Source organism: Chamaea fasciata, unplaced genomic scaffold (genome assembly GCF_029207755.1).
Source record: "Chamaea fasciata isolate MVZ Bird 193981 ecotype frontalis unplaced genomic scaffold, bChaFas1.0.hap1 SCAF_18, whole genome shotgun sequence".
NCBI lineage: Eukaryota > Metazoa > Chordata > Aves > Passeriformes > Sylviidae > Chamaea > Chamaea fasciata.
In genome coordinates, this window is record NW_027094103.1 from 6,670,752 (window position 1) to 6,691,935 (window position 21,184).

The following is a 21,184-nucleotide window of genomic DNA, read 5'->3' on the forward strand; positions in this document are numbered from 1 at the left end:
GGTAACCCCAGGCTGAAGCGCACTGCTCAACCAGGCTACAATTCTGAGAAACTGGACCTCAAGAGCTGCCAGGGCCAATATTTGAATTTGGTTTGTCCAATGCAGAAGTCAGCCTCCGTCACCTCGCACTACCTCCCCGCACAGGGCGGGTCCCAGAGCTGCTCCCCGGCGCTGTGAGCAGCCCGTGCTCAGTGCGGATGGCAGCGGGAGCCCACACAACCCTCTGGGCCCCAGGCTGCCCTCCCACCACCAGCACGGGAAACACAATACCCAAAAAATACAGAACCCCAAAGCAGAGGGCATCTAGTTAGGGTGTATCATGAAGTGCTCAACAAAGCCACCTTGATATTTTACCCCAGGAGAACACAGGAGCTGCATTTTAAGAGGGAAGAAAAGTACCTTTTCCCAAATTTTTGCCGTTCAAAAATCCACAGGAAATATTAGGGAAAGAAAGCAGTTTAAGGGTTGAACTTAAAAGGCATTTTTCAAAAACATTTATCTGTAATTTACAACCAGGAGAAAACTAATTCTCCTTGTCCCTTTAAAGGAAAACCATGAATTTTCAGAAGACTAAAACAAAACACTTAAGGGAATTTAAAATACAGGAAGGAGGGATAAGAGCATGGGGGAAGAACCCAACAGACTTCGTAAATATTTTTGAGATTCCAGTTGCCAAAACAGTATCCACATAAAGTACCTCAGCCAAGTTTCTCTGAACAAGAAAATTCAAAGAGCAACAATTCATGCAATACACCCACACATTTGCAGTGTCTTTATGCAAGCATACACAGCACTTCAGCTGCTGTGGACATGACTCTTCCTTTACTATCTTGATTTACATGGCAGATGCTGATTCTACCAGCGTCTCTTTTTCTGGAAGGGCTCTGGAATTCAGCCAAGCTAGGCATGGGTGTTATACATGATCTGCGACGCCTCTCGGTGCAGGCAGCAAAGGAAGAAAATTACTTTTTATCTGAATATTGTGAAGTTTGTGCTGGCACTTTTAAGCTGAAATTTTGAAGTGTCAACTTTGTGGGGAAAAGAAAAATAAAACTAATCCCATGTAAATGAAACAAAGATGATTCTGACTGGAGTCTCAAAAACCGAGAAGAAGAAAAACTTACTAGATTAACAGTGTGTCACACCAGATTTAGAAAAACTGCAGGCAGATGCTTCAGTTCCTATTTACACATCAAAACCAGCAGTGAGGTCTTCCAAATTATTCAGCAGATTGACACAACACTTTTTAATTGATCTCCAATCATATCTGCAGCTGGTGCATAGTGGCTTAAAGGTTTGAAAGTCTGTCCCTCAATCCTGGTTGCCTATATAGAAGTAGTTTTCTCTGAAGATCTGGCCCTTGAAGACATGGCAGGGAAAAAGAAATTTTTTTATGTAACATATTAAGAAAGCTCACAGCTTTTTCAGCAATGAACAATATTCTCACTTTGCTTTTTCGTACACTTGATGGAAGATACTTATTTTTGCATGTTAATATATAAAATCTGCAACTGTAAATACAGAGGTGCATCACCAGTACATTAAAAATTAATTAGTGCTTCACTGCACTCCTTGCAGCGACAGAAGGGTGCAGTGTCACCTCCTCTTTGCTTCATATTTCCTGAACATTATCCAAACAAGTCTTTTTTGCCATCTCCTACATCTAAAATGACTGATGGCTGCTGGTCTTGACATAATTACAAATGGCTCTTCCCTCCAGAAACAACCTGCTAAAATGAATATTGTACCTTAGAAACATAGTATTACCCTTAAAAATTGCCAACAGTGTGCACTAATACATACCCCTGGTATTACTGTGCCACTAACTGGTGTTACGGCTGTCACTGACAGATGAAAAGCTGAACAGGAAAGAAAAAAGAAATGGGATGTGATAAGATTGCATCATAAAATACAAGATAAATGTGTCACCATGACCAAGATGCATTCTAACCTCAGGCAATAAAACAACATGTCTTGGTCAAAAGAATTACTCAGATGAGATGAAATTGCTAAGGACAAATGTGACGTGTTCCTTGTCTAGCACACATGCACTCACATTTACATATGCTAATGTGAGGAATACATTTTTTAAAACTCTTGTAAACATACTATAGTCAGAAGTACAGACCACTCCTGTCGGTCAAAGAGGAGAATGAGGAACTGGAAAGTATAATGAGATTATTAAAACACATGGGTGGAAAAAAAATGTATTACTGCAAAACAGAGACAGGAGCTGCAGCATCAGGTGCTGACACTCTCAGTGCTGGGACACAATCACCCTGCAGAAGTGAATTAACACCATAACCAGTACACCTCAGAAAGCTGCCAAATATTTAAGAAAGACCTACTGACTTGCCTGGCAGTGCTAGAAGGCAAGGACAGGCTTTCTGCACGACTGATTCATTAAAATTTCATCCAGAAAACAGTGTGGTTAACTTCACTCAACCACAAGCACCAGGAGGACCCCTGCCACTGTCCCAGTGCGCTGCCTCCCTTCCTGGGGAGGAAACCAGAACTTTGGTTCCCTCCCATTTGCAAATCAGCCAGCGGGTTCATCTGGAACAGCATATACAGGAAGCAAAGCCTTCTTGAAGCCCTAATCATAGCACTGGGAGCTCCCAGGCACACGTAAACCAAGGCATTACGCACACCTTGAATTCCCAAGTTTCCATGACTTAAGAATGGCCATTCTGGACGCCCCAGTAAGGCAAGAAGGTACCTGGAAGTAAATGATGCCCATGGGAGAACATCAGCATGACCTGATGCAGAACCAGAGCAGTCTCTCAACAGAACTTAAGCCAATGTAAGAGCCAGTGGTGCCATTAAAGAACTTCCAGATAGCATTTCAATATAAAGAGTTAGGTTGGTTTAGAAATTTACCCGCCCACGTAATTTGCTCTGTAAATAAATAATTTTGTCCATTCAAAACAATTTGTTTTACATTACTGCAATGCAGAACTGTGTGAAGCCCCATACGTAGCCTTTCACACTGGTTTATCAATCCTTTCTCCAGAGCTACTTGGAATTAACATACTTTCAAAGGGCTGTACTGAACTCCCTAAACAAGTGACTTTATCTTATTCAAATGTGGAGCTCTCATCTCTGCATAACTCTGGCACAGACACTGGTTTCTGCCTTTGTTCAAGTAACACAACCCAACCAGGCAAGGCCCACTTACTGCAATGCCCAGGAGCCAAAAGAGCCTTTATGCCCTTAACAGCAAATTCACCTGAGAATCGTATCAAAAGAGAGGGATGCAAATATCTTCAGATGCAAAACTTACTAAAATAATTTCCAGATGTTTACAATTCAAACAGCAGAATAATCCTGGTCTCACGCAGGACCTGTTTATATCTCGAGGCTCTACCATCCATAAACAAATTGTGCTGCATCTCTTTCATCAGCTCCTTAATCAATTACAAGCTTGTACTTTGAAAAGACTTCTGAACATTCCAGATGATTCTTCTGATCAGTCTTACACTACACACATCCACAGTAATGCTACTTAAATTAAATCATCTTCTCACATCCACATATGTATTTTTATACCCACACATGCACACATATAAACACACACAACAATACAGTCTCTACAGTATAAAAATAAGCCCTGACTCTGGTTTAATTACAGACTTTCAAGAACACCTCTCTGAACATTACAACAGCCTTGCTGAGAAAGTTTTACTGAAAATAAAAGTTCAGAGCTGTGCCAAGCGATTTAGGTTGTAGAGACAGAAATTCCAAAGCTCAAAAAACTCTTCAAGTTTAGTTAAAACACTTTCTTTTTCAAACACTGAGAAGTTGTGATGCCAAGGATAGATGTGAGGGATTGGACAAAAGGGAAAACTCTGACATTTCAATCCCCTGCTGTAAGCAGGTGTGGGCCTGACTCAAAGAGGCAGAGAACACCAGTGAAATGTGGATTTTCACATTACTGCAGTGAAGAGGGAGCACTCAGTTCAGGGAGTTTCCACCCCTTAATACAACAGAAAGGATTCTGCCCACCCTTTTGTAGATACTCAATATTATGCTGCCCTAAGAAAGCAAGTGCTGCTCATCTGGCTTCTCTCAGGTATAGTCACAGTTGCTCATTCTTAGGTATAAAGGCAAATAAAAGAAAAGGTCCCAAAGCCTGGCTGCAACTTAATGAGAGACAGAAGACACAAAGGACACAGTGAAATTTAAAACTACCAATGTTTGAGTTTCAGCTTTCCTTTTATCCAAGAATTTGAAATACAGTCTCTCTAGTCTCAGGATTTACTTCAGGGACTCCATTTACCCTTCAAACCTCCACTGGAAAAACAAAATCAAAGAAATCCTACAAGCAAAATCCTATGTTTCACTTCTCACATGCTACTGAAGCAACAGTGGTTTTCAAAACACCCGAAGTATAGCGTCCTGTTATTGCTCCCATCGGTCCTTCCGAAGATCTGACCAAAATACAGAGCTCCCAGGCCAAGGCACTTGGGATTTTGTATTGCACTGTCACCTTGTTTCGCCAGCAGAGCCATCACGTGAGCTCCCGCCCACCCGCTCCTCTTCATCCCTTGCCCTTTTCTTCCTCCCAATAACCCAGGAGGAAGGTACAACGCTTCCAAGGGCCTCAAACAGCCTGGCTCAGGAGGCCATTCCCCTTTTCATGAAGCTCTGAGGTTTGCTTCAGTTTTTCAGCTGCCTCAGTCCACTGGTTTTGTCCCCAGAATGGTCCCCACAAATGCACGTGCTCATTACCCTGTTGTACACTTTGGGAAGACAACAACAGCAAAGAACAGGATTTTCTGAACCCCGAAGCTGAACCTCCCATCTCACATGCAACATCTACAAGTATTTCCACAAAGGAGAACAAGCAGTGGTGCAGCCTGAAGCAGGAGCTCTTTAGAAGTATCCCTGCACTACAGCTATAGAAATTTTGGTAGCACAGAGAAAGTACCTTAGAGCAACTGAGGAACAGAGGCAGGAACAGGTAAAGACATGCTAAGAATATACTAAAATCCTTATATTTAGCGAAATGCCTTGCTATTTCAACACTCAACTGCAAGGACAGAACTCCACCAGTGGCCTTGATCCTACTCCTACAGAATCAAACCTTAATTTAGTGGCAGAAATGAACTCCTGGGAGAAAAGTGTTTGCAATTAAATGTTTGTGAACAGCCTTATTACAAACATCCAGTCCATCCAGCTTCAAATGTGATTGTTTAACACGCCTTTTTCTCCATTTTATCTTCCATGATCAGTGTTTCTACATTTGGAAAGACCTTGAGTGCACACACTTGTTTAGAAACAACAACCACAAAACACACAAAAAAACCCCCACCACCACAATAACCCAAACCCAACCAAAACACATTTTAATGTTTTTACTTTTAGTAACTGCAGTGTAACTTAAGCAAAAATTGCAGCCAGCCTGATGCTCCACGTACAACAGCTCCAGACCTTGGGGCCGGTGGTTAAGCAATAACCTCAGGAAGTGCAATTGCTGGAATGCTTTGCTTGGTACATCCACTGCTGTTACAAAGCTGTGCACTCACAAAGGCAGTCACACAAAACGGACATTATAGGCCCTCACACCTCAGCAGCATTTTTAAAGGAACAGAGTTCCTACTGAGGCGTTTTCAGAAACAGAACACCTCCATTTCCACGTCTTACACAGGTGTCCTCCTGCAGCTCCACGGCTTCCTCGTTATGCTGAAGGACTCAGGTGTGCAAGCTCCTCCAGGACAGGTAAAGGCACATTCTCACATCTGAGCCGACCCTCCACACCTGAACTGGGCAGTGACTGCCCAGAGAGTTCCAAAATCCACCCTTCCATAGAGAATTACTGCCTCTGTGGCAGAGCTCACACCAGCAGTGTGTGCCTCCACTCAGCCGCTCCTGTACGTAGTTCAGCACCCCAGTGAGTCCCAAAAACACATCACCTTTGCCCAGCTCTGCTACAGAGGTCACAACTGCTGCCAAAGGGACTGCTTGGGGGAGCAAGGAGGACTCTTCACTCCAAGGTAGTAGAGCATATTAGACCTGTCACATGGGAGAACCCATGCGTGAATCCCTACAGAGATCCATGCCAAACCTCATACTCCCTTCTTATTCGGTTTTTCTAATATGACTTGACCAACTGTTTGGAAAATGATGATACTATTGCATGCTGCACCTCCATGAACATTTCTTCCACAAGCTTTCCACCACTGGTACAGATTCACAGCAGGGATGTCACTAATGCATTAACTGCTTTTTCATCTTACCAGATCTACGATTTCATATTCTCTCACATTATTATTATCCTCTAGCAAAATGCTTCAGGAACAAAGTGCTGAGGAAGGACAGCCTTACTGAGGTCAGTGCCTGAATTCAGACTGTTAATAAAGTATTTTCCAAAGGAAGAGTAACAGGGAACTGAAGAGCTTTTGGCAAAAGTCACTTTAAGTGACTCTTTTCCCCTTCACAATTTCATGGCCCTGAGGCAAGCCAGCACTTTAGGTTTCAGATCCAGATCAAAGCTGTATGTGATACTGCATGAACATGTATTTTAACAGTTCCAGACTTCAAGATCCTTCTCAGTTTCATAAACTCTTCACTTACTCCCAAGGCCACTGCAGGCTGCAGATACTGGGCACAAACTTCAACAGCCTTCATCCCTCATGAGCAGGAAGGAGAACAGCCAAGGGAGGACTCAAGGTGACACACACACCCTCCCCACTCATAGCCACATTTCTGCTTTTCAGCATTTGGTTCCTTTACCAGTGCTCTCAGGTAAAATGCTGCTTTTGTGACCCAGAACTTCAGGAAGCGTGACTATTCCCAGCAAAAGCATGGCTAGAAGTTATTCTTCATTCTTTTAAATTACTATTTCATAGCTGTCTTTATCTAAACACAACAGGCCTTCAGTGAATGTGGCAGAAGTCCAATCCAGTATCTCTTCTATCTTTATCTGTATGGATTGTACAGACTTATCATCTACCTCAAAGTCATTTATTAATTTGTTTTAGTTTTACTTAATTGTGATCATTACAGCTAAAGAACTACTTTCTAGAGGCCCTGTAACTGCACAATAAATTTACCTGACAACCCATGGCTTAAAACTACCACCTTTTATTAAGCAAAGGTCCCTCTAATCAACTGCTGTGCTACCAGACTGAACAGTTATTCTGTAAAAAGACCTCAAAATGAATCCAGAACCATTACTCCAACAGCAAGGACAAAATAGCATATCTCTGTCTAACCCTCAGCCATGACAGCGTGAGAATTAAAACCATGACATTTTTTTGTTTTGATATGGAAGGAGAATTTACAAGCTAACTGAAATGCATGACCTAAAGTGATTATCTACAACCTTCCACTCTCACTCAAGCTTTTCTGCCTATCAGCACAGGAAACCCAGAAGACACGAACACAGCTGTACTGCATGGGTCAAAAGACATTAAACACACCTTTTTTTTTTTTTACTGTTAGCATCCTGCTCCAGGTTTTCCTTTTATGTATTAAACAAACCCAGGCAAAACCAAAATCCCTTGGAGCTGCTAACTACATCTATCTATCTATCTAAAACTCAACAGTCCATTGCACGTAATTTGACAGGTACAGTAGCTGTGGGTCAGGCAATATGAACAGCACCACAGACAAATCAAATCCCTTCCTAAGAAGCCCACAGGTAGCATGACACACAAGCAAGCACCCAAACAAACCAGCATTCTGCCACCTCCAGCAGGCAGGACTGTGATTCCAGGGAATCCTACAGACAAAGAAATGCTCGCTGGAGGACCCAGCTGAAAGGGCTACTTTCCCCTCAAGGGAATCAGCATCCTATTTACATCATGAAATGATTCAGCCTTCTGTCACTGAGATGGGCGAGTGGAACACACTGTATTAAACCAAGCCAGAGAAACTCCAACAATTCCGGTGCAATGAGCCTATACAAATTCAGAGATGCATTATGAGTGATGTATTATTGCTACACTTTCTCATCCTATAGAGCTCTGTTTTTAATTATAAAGGCAGAGGAAAAAAAAAAAAGAGGATTAAGAAAAAGACACAACCTCATCCTAGTTGGAGAAGCAGCTCTACCCTGCCACCACCTGAATTTATCGGGTTTCCTGAGGCTTACAAGGTAGGAGAAGGTTACCCAGGCAAAGCACCTACGAATACAGGAGTCTACATGATCTCTATTTATTTAAATCTAGCCTGCAACAGCTTTGCCCTGGAATACTCAATAACACGTGAAAGTAAAGAATAATCTTTGAAATATTTTTGCACCGAGTTGTAAGACCATTATAATTACTAAGACGACAGCTAAGAAGAACTTTATGTTTAAGATAACATTTAAGAGTGAAAAACCACCGTTATTTCTCTGGTATGTCCAGCAAGAAAATCAAAGAGAAAGCCAGGGAACACAGTATGGGAAAAGCAAACATTAAACAAAAGCACAATAGCAAAGCTTTCTCTTTTAAAAGCACTATTTCTGGCTGTTCATGTCAAAGAGCTCCCTAGATTTATTGAGCAGGACGAGAAGGTCAAAGAACACAATGGCTTGCTTTTTTGGGTGTTTCACCAGTTAACACAACAGAGACAAAAGCAGACTCTCTCTCGAACGCTCTGCTAGAAAGTCCAGCTCAGCTTTTGCTCTTAGTTCTCAGCTCAAAATGAAAACACAAGTAAACAAGCCGTTCCAGCGCTGACAGCTTTCTCCACGCCGCCAGGACCCCGCACACGCGGCCGCAGAGCCCGAGGGAAGGACACAAGTTTCGCACTAACCTGTTTGAGTTCCGCAGGCATTTATGCGAGGTGCCGGTCCCGCTGTCCCCAGCGCAGAACACCTCCGGCTGCCCGCAGCCCCTCCTCGGACCCAGCCTGCTGCTCTGACAGCCTCCGGAGCCTCCTCCCCCGGTGAAGCTCGCTCCTTTTGTACCCGGACCGGCGCCCGCGGCGCCCCAGAGCCCCTCCGCAGCCTCCCGACGGACCGAGCCCATCCAGGGAAAAGCCGCGCTCCGCCGGGAGGACCGGCACGGCCGCGGCTCCGGCAGCGGACGGCTCCGCGTCCCTCTCACATGGCTGTGCCGGCGCTGCCCCGGCGCCGGGAGGCTCCGTGCGGGGGGCGGCACTGACGGGCAGCCGCAGCCGGAGCGGGCCACGCCCGGCGCGCCGGGGGAGCGGGGAGAGCTGCGGAGAGCAGCCTCAGCTGTGCCCGAGCAGCCTCAGCCCGAGCAGCCTCAGCCCGAGCAGCCTCAGCCCGTGCCCGGCCCGCCTCAGCCCGTGCCCGGCCCGCCTCAGCCCGAGCAGCCTCAGCCCGAGCAGCCTCAGCCCGTGCCCGGCCCCCCTCAGCCGTGCCCGGCCCCCCTCAGCCCGAGCAGCCTCAGCCCGTGCCCGGCCCCCCTCAGCCCGAGCAGCCTCAGCCGTGCCCGAGCAGCCTCAGCCCGAGCAGCCTCAGCCCGTGCCCGGCCCGCCTCAGCCGTGCCCGGCGCCGCCGCGCGGTCCCTCCGGCTGCCGGTGACTGCACCGAGCGGCTGCGCGCCCGGAGCCCCGGGGGTTCCCCCGCTTCCCGGCCCGCCCCCCCCGGATCTCTCCTGATGGATTAGAGACAAAGAGGGAAACCGCCTGTTCCCAGCGTCTCTCAGCGCCGTAACCTGCCGGCTCCGCCGGCACAGAGCCCTTCCCACAGCGCCTGCCCGGAGAGCGCAGCTGCCTCCGGAATTACAGGGCGGTCTGCAAGAAAGAACAAGAAAGGAAACCTTCTCTCTTGCTTACTTTTTGCAGTTCAGTTCGAGATTAATGGCATCCCTAATGCACCAACACCAGAGAACGATGATCTTCCATTACCATCTCCTCCCTTTTGCATCTCACACAGGTGTGGTGAGGCTTAGAGCTAAGAAGTGTAACTGGCCTCATTTTTTAAAGCCATTCACCTGCCCACAAACCTGTCCCACACTCATTAGAAGATTGCCTGGATAAATTACTCATTACCAAAATGAATGCCAGGTGTGCTATGCCTTGCATCCACCACATTCTGCAACAAAAACAGCATGGTTCAACACCGTTCTCACATCCCTTTATTTCTAGTAAACTGCAAGTACCTAGTTTTTAACATTCATTCTTAGAACAAGGCTGTGAACTGCTATGAAATACCTTCCCATAGCTCTTATTCTAATATCTGATCCTTCTTTCTGCCTTTTCCACAAAATGGCAGGAAGTGATGTATTAAATATTTTAAGACATCAAGTCTTGAAAGAAAGAGGTATAGGTTGGTAGGTGTAAACTAACCTTAACTAAACCTGAAGCATTTTTCCCCCTGGAGCCACAACAGGGCGAGAGGACATGCTCAGCCAGCCCTGAATCAGAGCCCTGCCCTTCCATGGAAGCTGTTGGCCAGATCTGGGAGGGATTGAGGCCCCCAGGGCTGAAAATCCAGCACTGCTTGCAGACACCAGCCAAGAGGCAATGCTGGTTCTCCCTCTCCCTACGAGGTTCCCGCAGCAAACCAAAGCAATAAGTAAATCTGAACACTGTAACAGCTGGAGGCTGAACAATGGTAATTAGGGACTGAAAAACACTGGCATCAAATTGGAGACTATCCCTGGAAAACAGGCATAGCTAGAGCCAGGGAGACCAACTATACACCAGGAAGAAAGGTTAAAGACAATCGTCTTTAATGATCAGAATAGGCACCTTTATATAAAAGGCTCTTTTCATCCCAGCTTCAGGTTCCCTCAAAGTTTTAAAACATCGTTCCAGTGTCGCCATAACTAATAGTTAATTTGAATCAATCTTACCAGAGGAGCCCAGAAAAGCAGCCATCTCCTATACAGACATTTAAGAGTGGAAGAAATGTTTCAGATCTATTTAATCCTAATTTCAGCCTTCCTACTACTGCCAATGTCAGCATTCCAGATGCATACTAGAGCTAAGGCTTTGTACTTTAGGGGCAGAGAACAGGGCAGAACTACATTACACAGCTCATCCTGGTTTGTTCAGAAGTAAATGCTGTAAAGTTTGACAAGGGCAATGGTAGATGTTGCACAAGGTTTAGCTGAAGTGATTTGCTTCACTGGAGGGAAAAGATGTATTCCATCTACAGGGGAATAATTTAGAGACAACTGTAGTGGCCATTAATAAAATACGTGAAGGCCAAAGCAAAAGGAATGAGGTTTGTATGAGTCTCCTGTACTTTTGTACAGCGCTCTCCCACCCCTTCTCCTTGTCCAACTTCTCTTCAGTTAACAAACTAAAATAGCTCCACTTTTGTTGAGGCCATGCTGGCATAGAACAGCACCATTCAATTTAGCCATGCACCTGGCTATGTGCCAGACCTTTATACACTGTCAAAGAAAAAAAGGGTGTAAAGCCTATATCCATAGGGCACTGAAGGAGCTACTCTTGCATGCAAAATGAGAAACTGAAAACCTTCCTGGATGGACTTGCCAGTTCTTACTCGCATAAGAAGTCTCTCATGTTGCAAACCCACAGGTATTTGTGCAAGCCATGCAAGATTAGTGCTGCTGAATTTTGTAGTCCCACCTGCTGGAGTCAGGTTGTTATTTAAAAACATGCTTTTCCTCTAAAATATAAAATAGATGCTTGTAGGCCTTCTGGTTGTAAAGTAAATTTTGAAAATGTTTTGACTCAAAGCTAAAAGATTTTTTTTAAGGGAAATTACATCTCAAGTCCCCTCAGCCTCTTGCAATATTTTACCAGCTCATGTAATTCTGAATGCTGAGATTTGGCAATGTGAAGTCAAAGAACTAATTACCTAAAAAAGAGTTATGGATTAGATCCCTAAGGTTATACTGAACTTCCAAGTTCTGGCAACAAACACTCTATCCATTAGTATCAGACTGCTGACTACATCACAACCTTCCCCTCTTTTTAAAAAATGAACCTTAAATTCTTAATCTGTCACTTTTTTTTTCCAGCTGCAAAAGTAGGGTGAAAACCTTCTTTCTTCTTGCTGAGAAATTAAAAATTTATAAATAGGAAAGGATTTAATTCTTTGGAAGATGGAATAGTATAGCATCTCAGCCAAGCTCTCTTTTCTTATTTTCTCCCATTACCCTTAAAAAATTCCCCATCACTAGTGCTGCTCTATAGATTGATCTGCTCTCAGAGGCAGTAAAAAGGAAATGGTTTACAGCTCTGCCTGGGATCATAACATATGGCTTCACTGATATGTAACTTCCATAAACCCAACAGAGCAAGGAGGCACAAGATGAATCAAGAATCCCAGCTAACCATATAGGCAAAAGCACCACCATCACCCATGGCAATTCTCCAAATTAGAGCCTGTATTCATACAGGGGCTTCCATGCCAAGGGTTTTTTATTGTCCTTCTGTGAATTCCGTGCAGCAAAGAAACAAGGTTAAGTGGGAGAACTAAAGCATAGCACTGGGATGTGTCAGAGTGCCCTACAGTAGTGATTTTAATCCAGACAAATGGAAACAGAACATTTTATCTCCGAGACACATTTTGAAATCTTTTCCTGTTAGCATTATCATCATTTTTAAATGTATTTGAAAAGTTACAGGAGCCCTTTCAAAGCATCTGTACTTGCTCCAAAATGGTTGCGTGACTGTAGTAGGACACATCCACCCAGGTATTTCTAACATTGCCATGAACATGGTTTTGACAATCTTCTTGCTCCCATACTGCAAGGTTAGAAACGGAGACAAAGCCAGGTTGCTATATACAACAGTAGGAAGCTGTTGTATATAAATGGAGAATAATTTTAGGTGTCTTCTTTACTTAAGAAGCCAGTATTAAAAAGAGGTCTGAAGGATCACAAGGCTGAAGAACAATACAGCAAAGCAGCACTTTCTATAGGTTAACACCATTAGGCATTTCAGTAATTTGGGGGGATTTTAATTTGTATACCAACGCAGCTTCCATCTTGCTACATCTAATATCAGTCAACTCCATTTCATCTAAGTTGTCATATGACAGGATGAGAACAAGGACAGTCTGGTGACAGCACTGCTTACATTAGAAACAAAGGACAGAGGAAGGTGCATGTCACTGCATATAGGTCACAACTGAATGAATTGTTTTCTCCCAGCAACTTCATTTAGGTAAGAATCAACTACATTTTAAAGGGATAAAAAACCTCCTCCCGTTTATGGAAAAAAAAAATTAATTACCATGACATTTATAACAGAATAACAACAGCAAGGAAAACAGATCAAGTTAAGGTTGGTACTGTGACCATAATTTCATGCTGTAGTTATTGGAAAGGAAAACAAAGACTCAAATGCAGGAAAGAAAGACCAGTATTAACCGTTTTTCATCTCTTAGATTTTGTTTTGGTTTGTGGATTTTCCAGACGATTTGTGCTGTATTTCATGCTGCATATTACAAACTCTTGCTCAGAAGGTACCAGCTTAACGTGTCATTCTCTCATCCAGAAGGCAAAAATGTGGTTTGCCATGATGTACCGGACTGATAACTGTCTGCACAATCTACCTATTTTCATGGTAATTACTGTCCTCTTCAAACCAAAACCCAAAGCTGTTTTGCAGTCCCTTCTGAAGAGAGAATTAAGGTCTCTGTGTTATTCCAGAGCAGGTTTCTGGTATTTTAAATAGTTACATATGAAAATAAGACTGCAAAAAGGAAGAAGAGCTAATCGAGATGGGTTAGAAACACAGACAGTATAGTTCTTTTCAATCTTTAACTACAATATTCTAAAAATGCCACTGTGCCAGCATTTTAGATTAAGTCCTTAAAATGAACTCTGATGGTATTCCACAACATTTCCCAGTCACAGCAACTATGGATATAAAAAATTCTCTCCAGCTAGTAATTTAGGAGCTTAAAAAAAGAAGCAGTTGTTGGGGTTTTGTTTGGTTGGTTTGTGTTTTGGGTTTTGTTTTTATAATATCTAAATAAAGAGTAAACTGTGACATTTATTTAAATCCAAGGCTTTAATTATAGTTGGCACACAGCCTCAGGCTGCCCATGGCCATCTTTGGCCATTCTGTTCTCAGTCACACTGATGACTTCAGTGAATCACTCCACACTTGTGACAAAGCGAGCAGGAACATAATTTGAACCATTTACAAGACGGCCTAAACTAGCAAAAGACTCAGTAATTTATCAGTGTCATCATAACCCAACATCCATTTTGGGCTCTTTCAGCATTAGTTTACAAGAGCTCACAGACACTGCAGACACCTGAAAGGGAACCGCAGAAAATTTGTGAGTTTAGAAGAGGGGTTGAACCCTGCGAGTCCAAAGCCCAAAGGGCTCAGGGGAAGAGGAAACTGCCAAGTTGGCTGCTTGGTGGTTTTAAAGTTTCTGCAAAATCTTTCTGTAGCCACACGCGGCTGTGTGAGGGAAGAGGCTCACAAAGGCTGACCAGCTCCTGGGCAACGCCTCGCAGGGATAAAGCTCTGCCTCGCTGCACCCCTACGGATCAAGGCCTGTATCAGGAACAAAATCTTTTCATTGAATTGGGAGGTTGAGTACAAAAAGGTTTAGTGATGGTGTAAAATCTTTCTTTCTGAACATCCCAACTAAACTAATACAGTCGTATGCTTGGGAACTAAAATGTAGGACAACCAAGAATCTTAAAAAGTCAAGACAATTAATCATGTTCTGCTGTCTGAACTGAGAAACAAACAAGCAGCAGGACATGGAAAATAAATCACAACTTTAATGCAAGATGATTCATGTTAATTATCAAGAAGCAAATGTGGTAAATGGGACTAGAAAGTTGTTTTTTAAAAAAATCCTGTTAAACCCGATACTACTCTTTAATGTTTACATTTAATGTTCCTGGTTTAATACTTTTTAAGTAATTACTTGCTGTTATACTTGCTGATGTTTTACCACTCAGAGACAACATACAAAGAACAACCTAGATGTGTGTTTACATAAAGGGAACACACTGCAATCAGAATTTAATTTTAATGTGTTTCTCTTATATCTTCTCTTAGAAGAAAACTTAGTTCTATTAGTAGAGCAATGTAAAATCATGGAAAAGTACTATGGAACAGTGAATTTGTCATTTAATTTAAATATTTTTAATTAAAACCTGGCACAGCTCCAGACCAGAAAGGCTAACAGTTGTGAATAATCATTCTTTCACAAGTCTTGTCAAACAAAGTAAGAATATCCTTGCTTTTCAGTTGCTTCAAAAACCTCATTCAATAAAAATTTACACTAAACAAAAGGAGTTGGAACTATCAAGGCAATTGAAACGGCAAAAATATTTGAGATGCTCAGGGCAAACATGGCCATTGCTTTGCACTTTTACAATCATTAGTACAAAGCAGTTGCTGTCCTGCAGACAAACATTAGATGGCACTTTGGAATTCAGCAGTTCCCACAGAGAGTTGCACAGCACGTACTTAACAGATGAGGTGTGAGACATGAGTGTGAGGAACTTTTGATGACAGAGAGAAAAATGACATTTCTGCAAAAGCATGCTTTTTGGAGCTGGAAGTGTATTTTCAACCTGCACATGTAAAGCTATAAAATAGTATGTAATTAACTTTTGGAAAAAACCCCAAATCATATCAAGAATAGAGTCATTCTTCCTCCAGACAGAGGGTCTGTTTCTCAGTTGCTGAGTTCCCTTTTTATTTTTTATTGAATCATTTGGAATCTACTTTTTAAACTAGACTCGCTGACAAAGTTTTGTACAAATACTTCTCAGATAACACATCAGATTTTGAGTGGATTCAGCTGCATGCCAGCAGTTCTGAGCCCCAAATAACTCTCATAAGTGGGGTTTAAGTAGTTTGCTTATCAAATAAATCCCTTCTGGAGAGAGCTGCACAGCTTCTGATTCAGCTGGTCAAATCTTCTTAGTTGTTGCTGAAATGGATACTATAATTCTCATTCACTTGTATCTGTGTTTTTACCATCTAAGGCCTTAAACGAAGACTGAAGAATAATCACAAGGGTGAGACTATTCAAGAAAGAGAAGAACTAGGAAATGTAAATTCTACCTGAAATACTACCTGAGTCCATTTTCAGAGCCTCTCATATGATATGTACCATGATGCCTGTTGCACAGTCTTTTTCTGCCATGGAGTTCCTCCTGCAATACATGAAGCAGGTTGTAGGATTTCCTTTAGAATTTGGGTCATCCCAGCAGAAAGGCAAACAGCAGGAGCTCCTCAGTGACGCCACTTTGTGAAGTCTCTATCTGACACCTGCAGTAATCCCAGGAGAGCTCCTGCTCGGGCAGCAGCACTGTCCCAAGCCCGCTGCTGGGCTCTGGGCCCGAGGAGCACCAGCTCCTGCTTCAGCTTCCACTCTTGCTCAGCTGTCAGCCAAAGGTGCTGGCTCTCCCCAGGAGCTGATGCTTTCACAGAAATGGGACGACATCCATAAAAAAGATGCTCAAAGCTCCAACCTCCAAGCTAAATGCAATTATTATCATGTCCAACACAGGGGAAGCCAGGGACGGGGCAGATGGGAACACATCTCCCTGAAAAGTAGCTGAGTAATGGCTCCCGGTGCAGGTCCTCACTGCTTGGGATCCCTAGCTACTGCAAGTATCTGTCAGCTCACACTGAATGCTGATCGAAGGACTCATTCTCTCATGGGAATCATATTCCCAAATCTCCCTCCTCCTTCCCCCCAGAACCTTTGAATAGTTGCACATATGCAGAAGCTGAAACCTGACCCAGGTCACTCCCAGAAGCTCAGTAACTCTACTCACACTGAACTTGCAGGGTCAGGCTGAGGGCAGAGCAAGTGCCCCTGTAACTCCCAGGAACCTGCAGGAGCCAAATTACAGAGCGAGGGGAGCTGGGCAGGGGCAGCAGCAGCCGCAGATGGGCCTGAGGTGACTGACACCAAACCATGTTGTACCCACGAGCAGAACATACATTTCCGTGGGTTCCACTGGGTCTACAAAGGAATAAGGATTATCCCTGCAAGTTCTTTCAACGTTTTGTTACCTATCAATACTGGCAGAAGGAGAACATCCATGAGTTAACTACCATTGAGTTTTTTCTTGGTATTTGGCAATGTAGCAGTAAATAGTACTGTAACACCAGGGAGAGCTGTCATGAACCGACAGCAGTGTTGTCTGTACCTGACCTTACCTGTAAGGCAAAAAAAAAAGGAATTTTCCATGCTGTCAGTCCCTTAATATGAGCTCCAATATGTTATATAACACAAGAAGCCAAGAGGCAGTATAAACTCGAACTAATTACATAAAATTTTACAGGCAAAGATGGAACGGCATTCTGTATGAGATGCAGAAGAGAGAAAAGGCAAGTGAAGATTCACTGAAGCTCAGAATCCATCTTTGCTTCTTCTCTGGGTATGTTTAAACATATATACAATATTAAAGCACCCATTATATACAATATTAATGCACCCATGTTCTTACTATCAAAGCACTGGAAACAGTCTCTATATTCCAGCAGTTTGGACTACGTCAGTGTGGAGCAGAGAATCTTAAATAAAAGTAATGAAATACAGACAGAAGCACTATTGTTGCCCAGGCTGACTCAGAAAGGTTAACTTGATGGTATTTTCTTAGAAAAGCAATTTGAGCTAATCTTCTTGTATTTTTTTAAAAATTCTCACCATGTGTTCTGGTGTGCTTTAGAGTTCACCTTTTATTTGAAAATAACCCTCAATTCACTAAATGTCATTTTTGGCAGAAGTCACAGGTAACTCAGATTAACATAAAGACTGAAGAATCTTGGTACTTAATTATGGCTTTAAAATACCTGCCTAAAAAGAAAAAAAGAAAAAAGTCAAATGCATTTGTTTGTTTTCAAGCAGGTGTTATTTCTCTGGAACATAAGCTGATATATAAATGATCCAAATTGTAACTATGAAAATATTCTGTAGCTTTTTTCCATAAGCTAATTTTCCTTGAACAGCCAGATATATATTTGCAAAGTGAAGAAAAAAAAAAATTTTAACTTGGTTGATTTTTTACTATAAGAATGCCCCAACAAACGCACCACTGTGAACCTAAAAGAATCTCAATAACAGTCAAATGCAATAAATTTTTAATTACTGGATGATTTTTAGAGTGTGAAGACTTCTCAGATCAACCCATGCTACTTCTTACAGGCACCTAAGAGTCAATACATCAAGTAAAACAAGTAAAACTCTGCACCAGCATGTAAGGGGCTGATTTCTGTTTCTTGTACCATGTGAGATTTGGCAATTCCCACGGCTTTCCCACCTGTAGGAAGGGGGATAATACCTTTTTCTGACAGAAAGCCCTCTCAAATCCCTATAGGGCACTACAGAATCTCTGAAGTCAAAGTATTGTTACAGTGCTTTTGCTGGCAACAGGGGTTTATTGAGTGCTGTACTTTATTTTGGTTATGCAACATTAACAGGAATGAAGTTGTCACCACGTACTGATGGGAAACAATCTTTGAATGCAAACCTTGTTTCAGCTCCCCAGATGATCAGATTTGACAGAGCTTCTCTGAAACCTGTGGAGCCATGCCAGTTTAAACCAAGTCAGGATATAGCCTTGTGTTTAGTAAGTATCACATGTCCATAGTTTTATTAAAAGTGTAGATACATATTTTTACATATATATATATATCTCTATCTATATCAAAATATCCTTTATTATTAGTAAGTCATGTTCTGTGTCAGCTCGTCACAGCACATACCCCACACGGGCACGTCTGTATCTCCTTCCTACCCAACTTCAGTTCTCACTGAAGAGCAGCAGAAGGCTGATTTGGAAAGAATTTAAATAAAACCAGGTAGATTAAACTAAATACTTCATACCTGAAGAGCAGTAAGATTTCTCAGGCTTGTAAAAAACATTATCAGCTAGATACTTGAACATGCAGAAGATACATGATAGGTGCTTCTCACCAGTGACTTACTGGAGTGTGCCTGCCCTGGTCAACTGATCAAAAGGCAAACACTGCCAAGACTCCCACAGTCTGAAATACTGTAATAACCAATGTACATGATTTACCTCAAAAGTCAGAGAAGCAAACACAAATACACATTAACAGACCACTCTTCTGTCTTTAGCACAACCAGAGTTTCACTTCCAAAACCCAACAGCAGTGACCAGCCATGTGGGTCCCACCACTCAAGGCCAGAGACAGTCATCATTAAAACCTGCAGTGAGTTTTAGGAGATTTTATTGCCCTGATAAAAGATCTGTGACCAAAGTTTCATTAAATGTTACATTTTCCAGACTAATGCCAAGGTTTTCACTGTATAACTAATGATCTTTTGTCCGGAGGGTTCTTAGTCTGAAAGAACACTTTATTTGACCACTTCAGAATCTGCAGTAACACATGTATTAATCTGCCTATCTTCCCAAAGTTCTCAAGTTGAAACACCCTAATTCATGTCACTGGCTGCACACTCAGCAACAAACTCTAATTGCAGCTACAGTAGAAGCCTGGGGAAGCTGCACAGAGCTGAAGGTACAGTTGCCCATCGTTCAAGTGTATTAAGTACTAAAAGCACTTTTCTCCCCGTTCATCAGAGCCTGTGTGGGTTAAAGCTGACTGTCTCTATGGCAGGAGCTGCTCACAGCCTCCTGCAGGAACAGAGATGGGTACAAACCTCTGCAGAGCCTGCAGGTTTGGCAGGCACTGCCTTCTGCAGTGGGCTATGAAAACACAAGCACCATGGCCAATGCATGAATAAAAGACTCTCACTAATATTAATGGGAGACATTTCAACAACAGTTAGGACCTCTCAGTGTGAGGACAGCGTTTCCCAGAAACCCTTCCTCTGAGAAAGTTTCCTCTTAAGGAATAATCTCAGCTATTTCTAACTAATATATGAACAAACCATTAATGATTTGTTTAGATTGTTCAAGTAATCAACCTCTCCCATTAAAACACGTTTAAGGTAATTTTTAGAAAAAAAAATCCATGGTTAATGCAAAATCAAGAAACCTGTGCATGCACTTTTTGGCATTTACAGCACATCCCTGACTTCATTTGCAGATCTGGTATTTCTCTTTAAGGGCCAAAAGACACAATGGCACAGACCCTCATAGAAAAAGTCAGCAAGTGCACCAGAGTTCACATGTTCCATTCCAGTATTTGAAATTCACACTGAACAGGCAGAACTCACTAGCAAGTGGCTAACTGGGCTGTCTAGGACAAGGAGTTATTGTTATGGAATGAGTTTAAAGCTGCTATTAAAAAAAAAATTAAAATTAAAATAAGAGTTCCAGAATTCATTAATTAGAATCAATATTTTCATAAGACCTTGATTTTGTCTTTTGAGGACTTCAGAAAACTGTTACAGCAGCCCTGGCACATTGCCTACATATATAGTACTTTTCCCTGACTAAAATCAAAGGGAGAAAAAAAAAGGCTTAATTTTCTATTCTAAGAAGGGAGCAAGTGTGGGATTGTATATTAAAAAAAAAAGTGCTGAGAGAGACTCTATTTATAAAGCCTTGACTGTACACACTTCCCTAACAAATCCCTTTGGCAGATTCCACTTTGACAAACAAACAACATGGAAAACTGATGCCTGGTTGTGAAGATCATTAAAGATTATTTGTCACTTTCATAAAATGGAGCTAACCCTCATTTCTTTTGTCCAAATTCTTCTCAGAACAACTAGATTACATATAATCACCACACAAGTTCCAAATGGAAAAGCTGCTACTTGAGTTACTTTGCAGTATTCCTTATAACAAACAGTCGAATGGGGTGATCTGCAGCACTCAGCCCGTGCTCATTGAAACAGCCTCAGCGGTGGATTTCCCTACAGGGTGTGAGCAATCCCCACAGACAGCAGAGCACAGAGAGCCTTTTGCTTTGTGTACTCTGCACAATGAAATGTCACATAGAACACGAGAGATGAAAAGATTATATATTCTGCGTAAGACTGAACGTGCAGCTTTCATCCCTCAGTTAAACAGTATTTAATTCTAGTAAGTCAGGGAGGAATTTGGCCCTAGGTATATTTTATGAAAATTCACACAACTAACCTTACAGTGATTCTTAATTGTGCATATTTAGCTATTTGACTATTTTATTTCATACACAAGGTACTCTAAAATCCTCAGTGCTAATTATCAATGAATTAAAGGCTTCCCTAACCCAGTGGCAGTGAGCTGAGCATACAGAGATTCAGTCTGGGGTCACTTACAGGGGCTGTTTCTCCATAAGAGTCACGTAGACCCCAGTAACTTGAAACTCTTTTATTAAGTTTTCTTGGAAGTGGTTAGACCTTAAGCCATTACACTGCAGAAAACTCATGCTTCATCAGTTTTGT

The 21,184-nt window shown here is 42.4% G+C and overlaps 1 protein-coding gene across 13 annotated transcripts in view; it reads right to left on the reverse strand.

Annotated features, from left to right (window-relative positions):
* The window catches only part of ARVCF (ARVCF delta catenin family member), a 249,261-nt gene that overhangs the window by 129,812 nt on the left and 98,265 nt on the right, over window positions 1-21,184 (reverse strand). For 3 of the 13 annotated variants that reach the window (XM_066200018.1, XM_066200025.1, XM_066200009.1), the window contains exon 1: window positions 8,746-9,139. The exons of 8 other annotated variants lie outside the window; for them this stretch is intronic. In XM_066200018.1, the coding sequence (XP_066056115.1) occupies window positions 8,746-8,766 (21 nt within the window). In that variant the 5' untranslated portion in view covers window positions 8,767-9,139. Of the gene's footprint in view, window positions 1-8,745; window positions 9,140-9,735; window positions 9,930-21,184 lie in introns of those variants that run through there. 2 more of the 13 variants (XM_066200022.1, XM_066200016.1) reach the window with 1 other exon arrangement.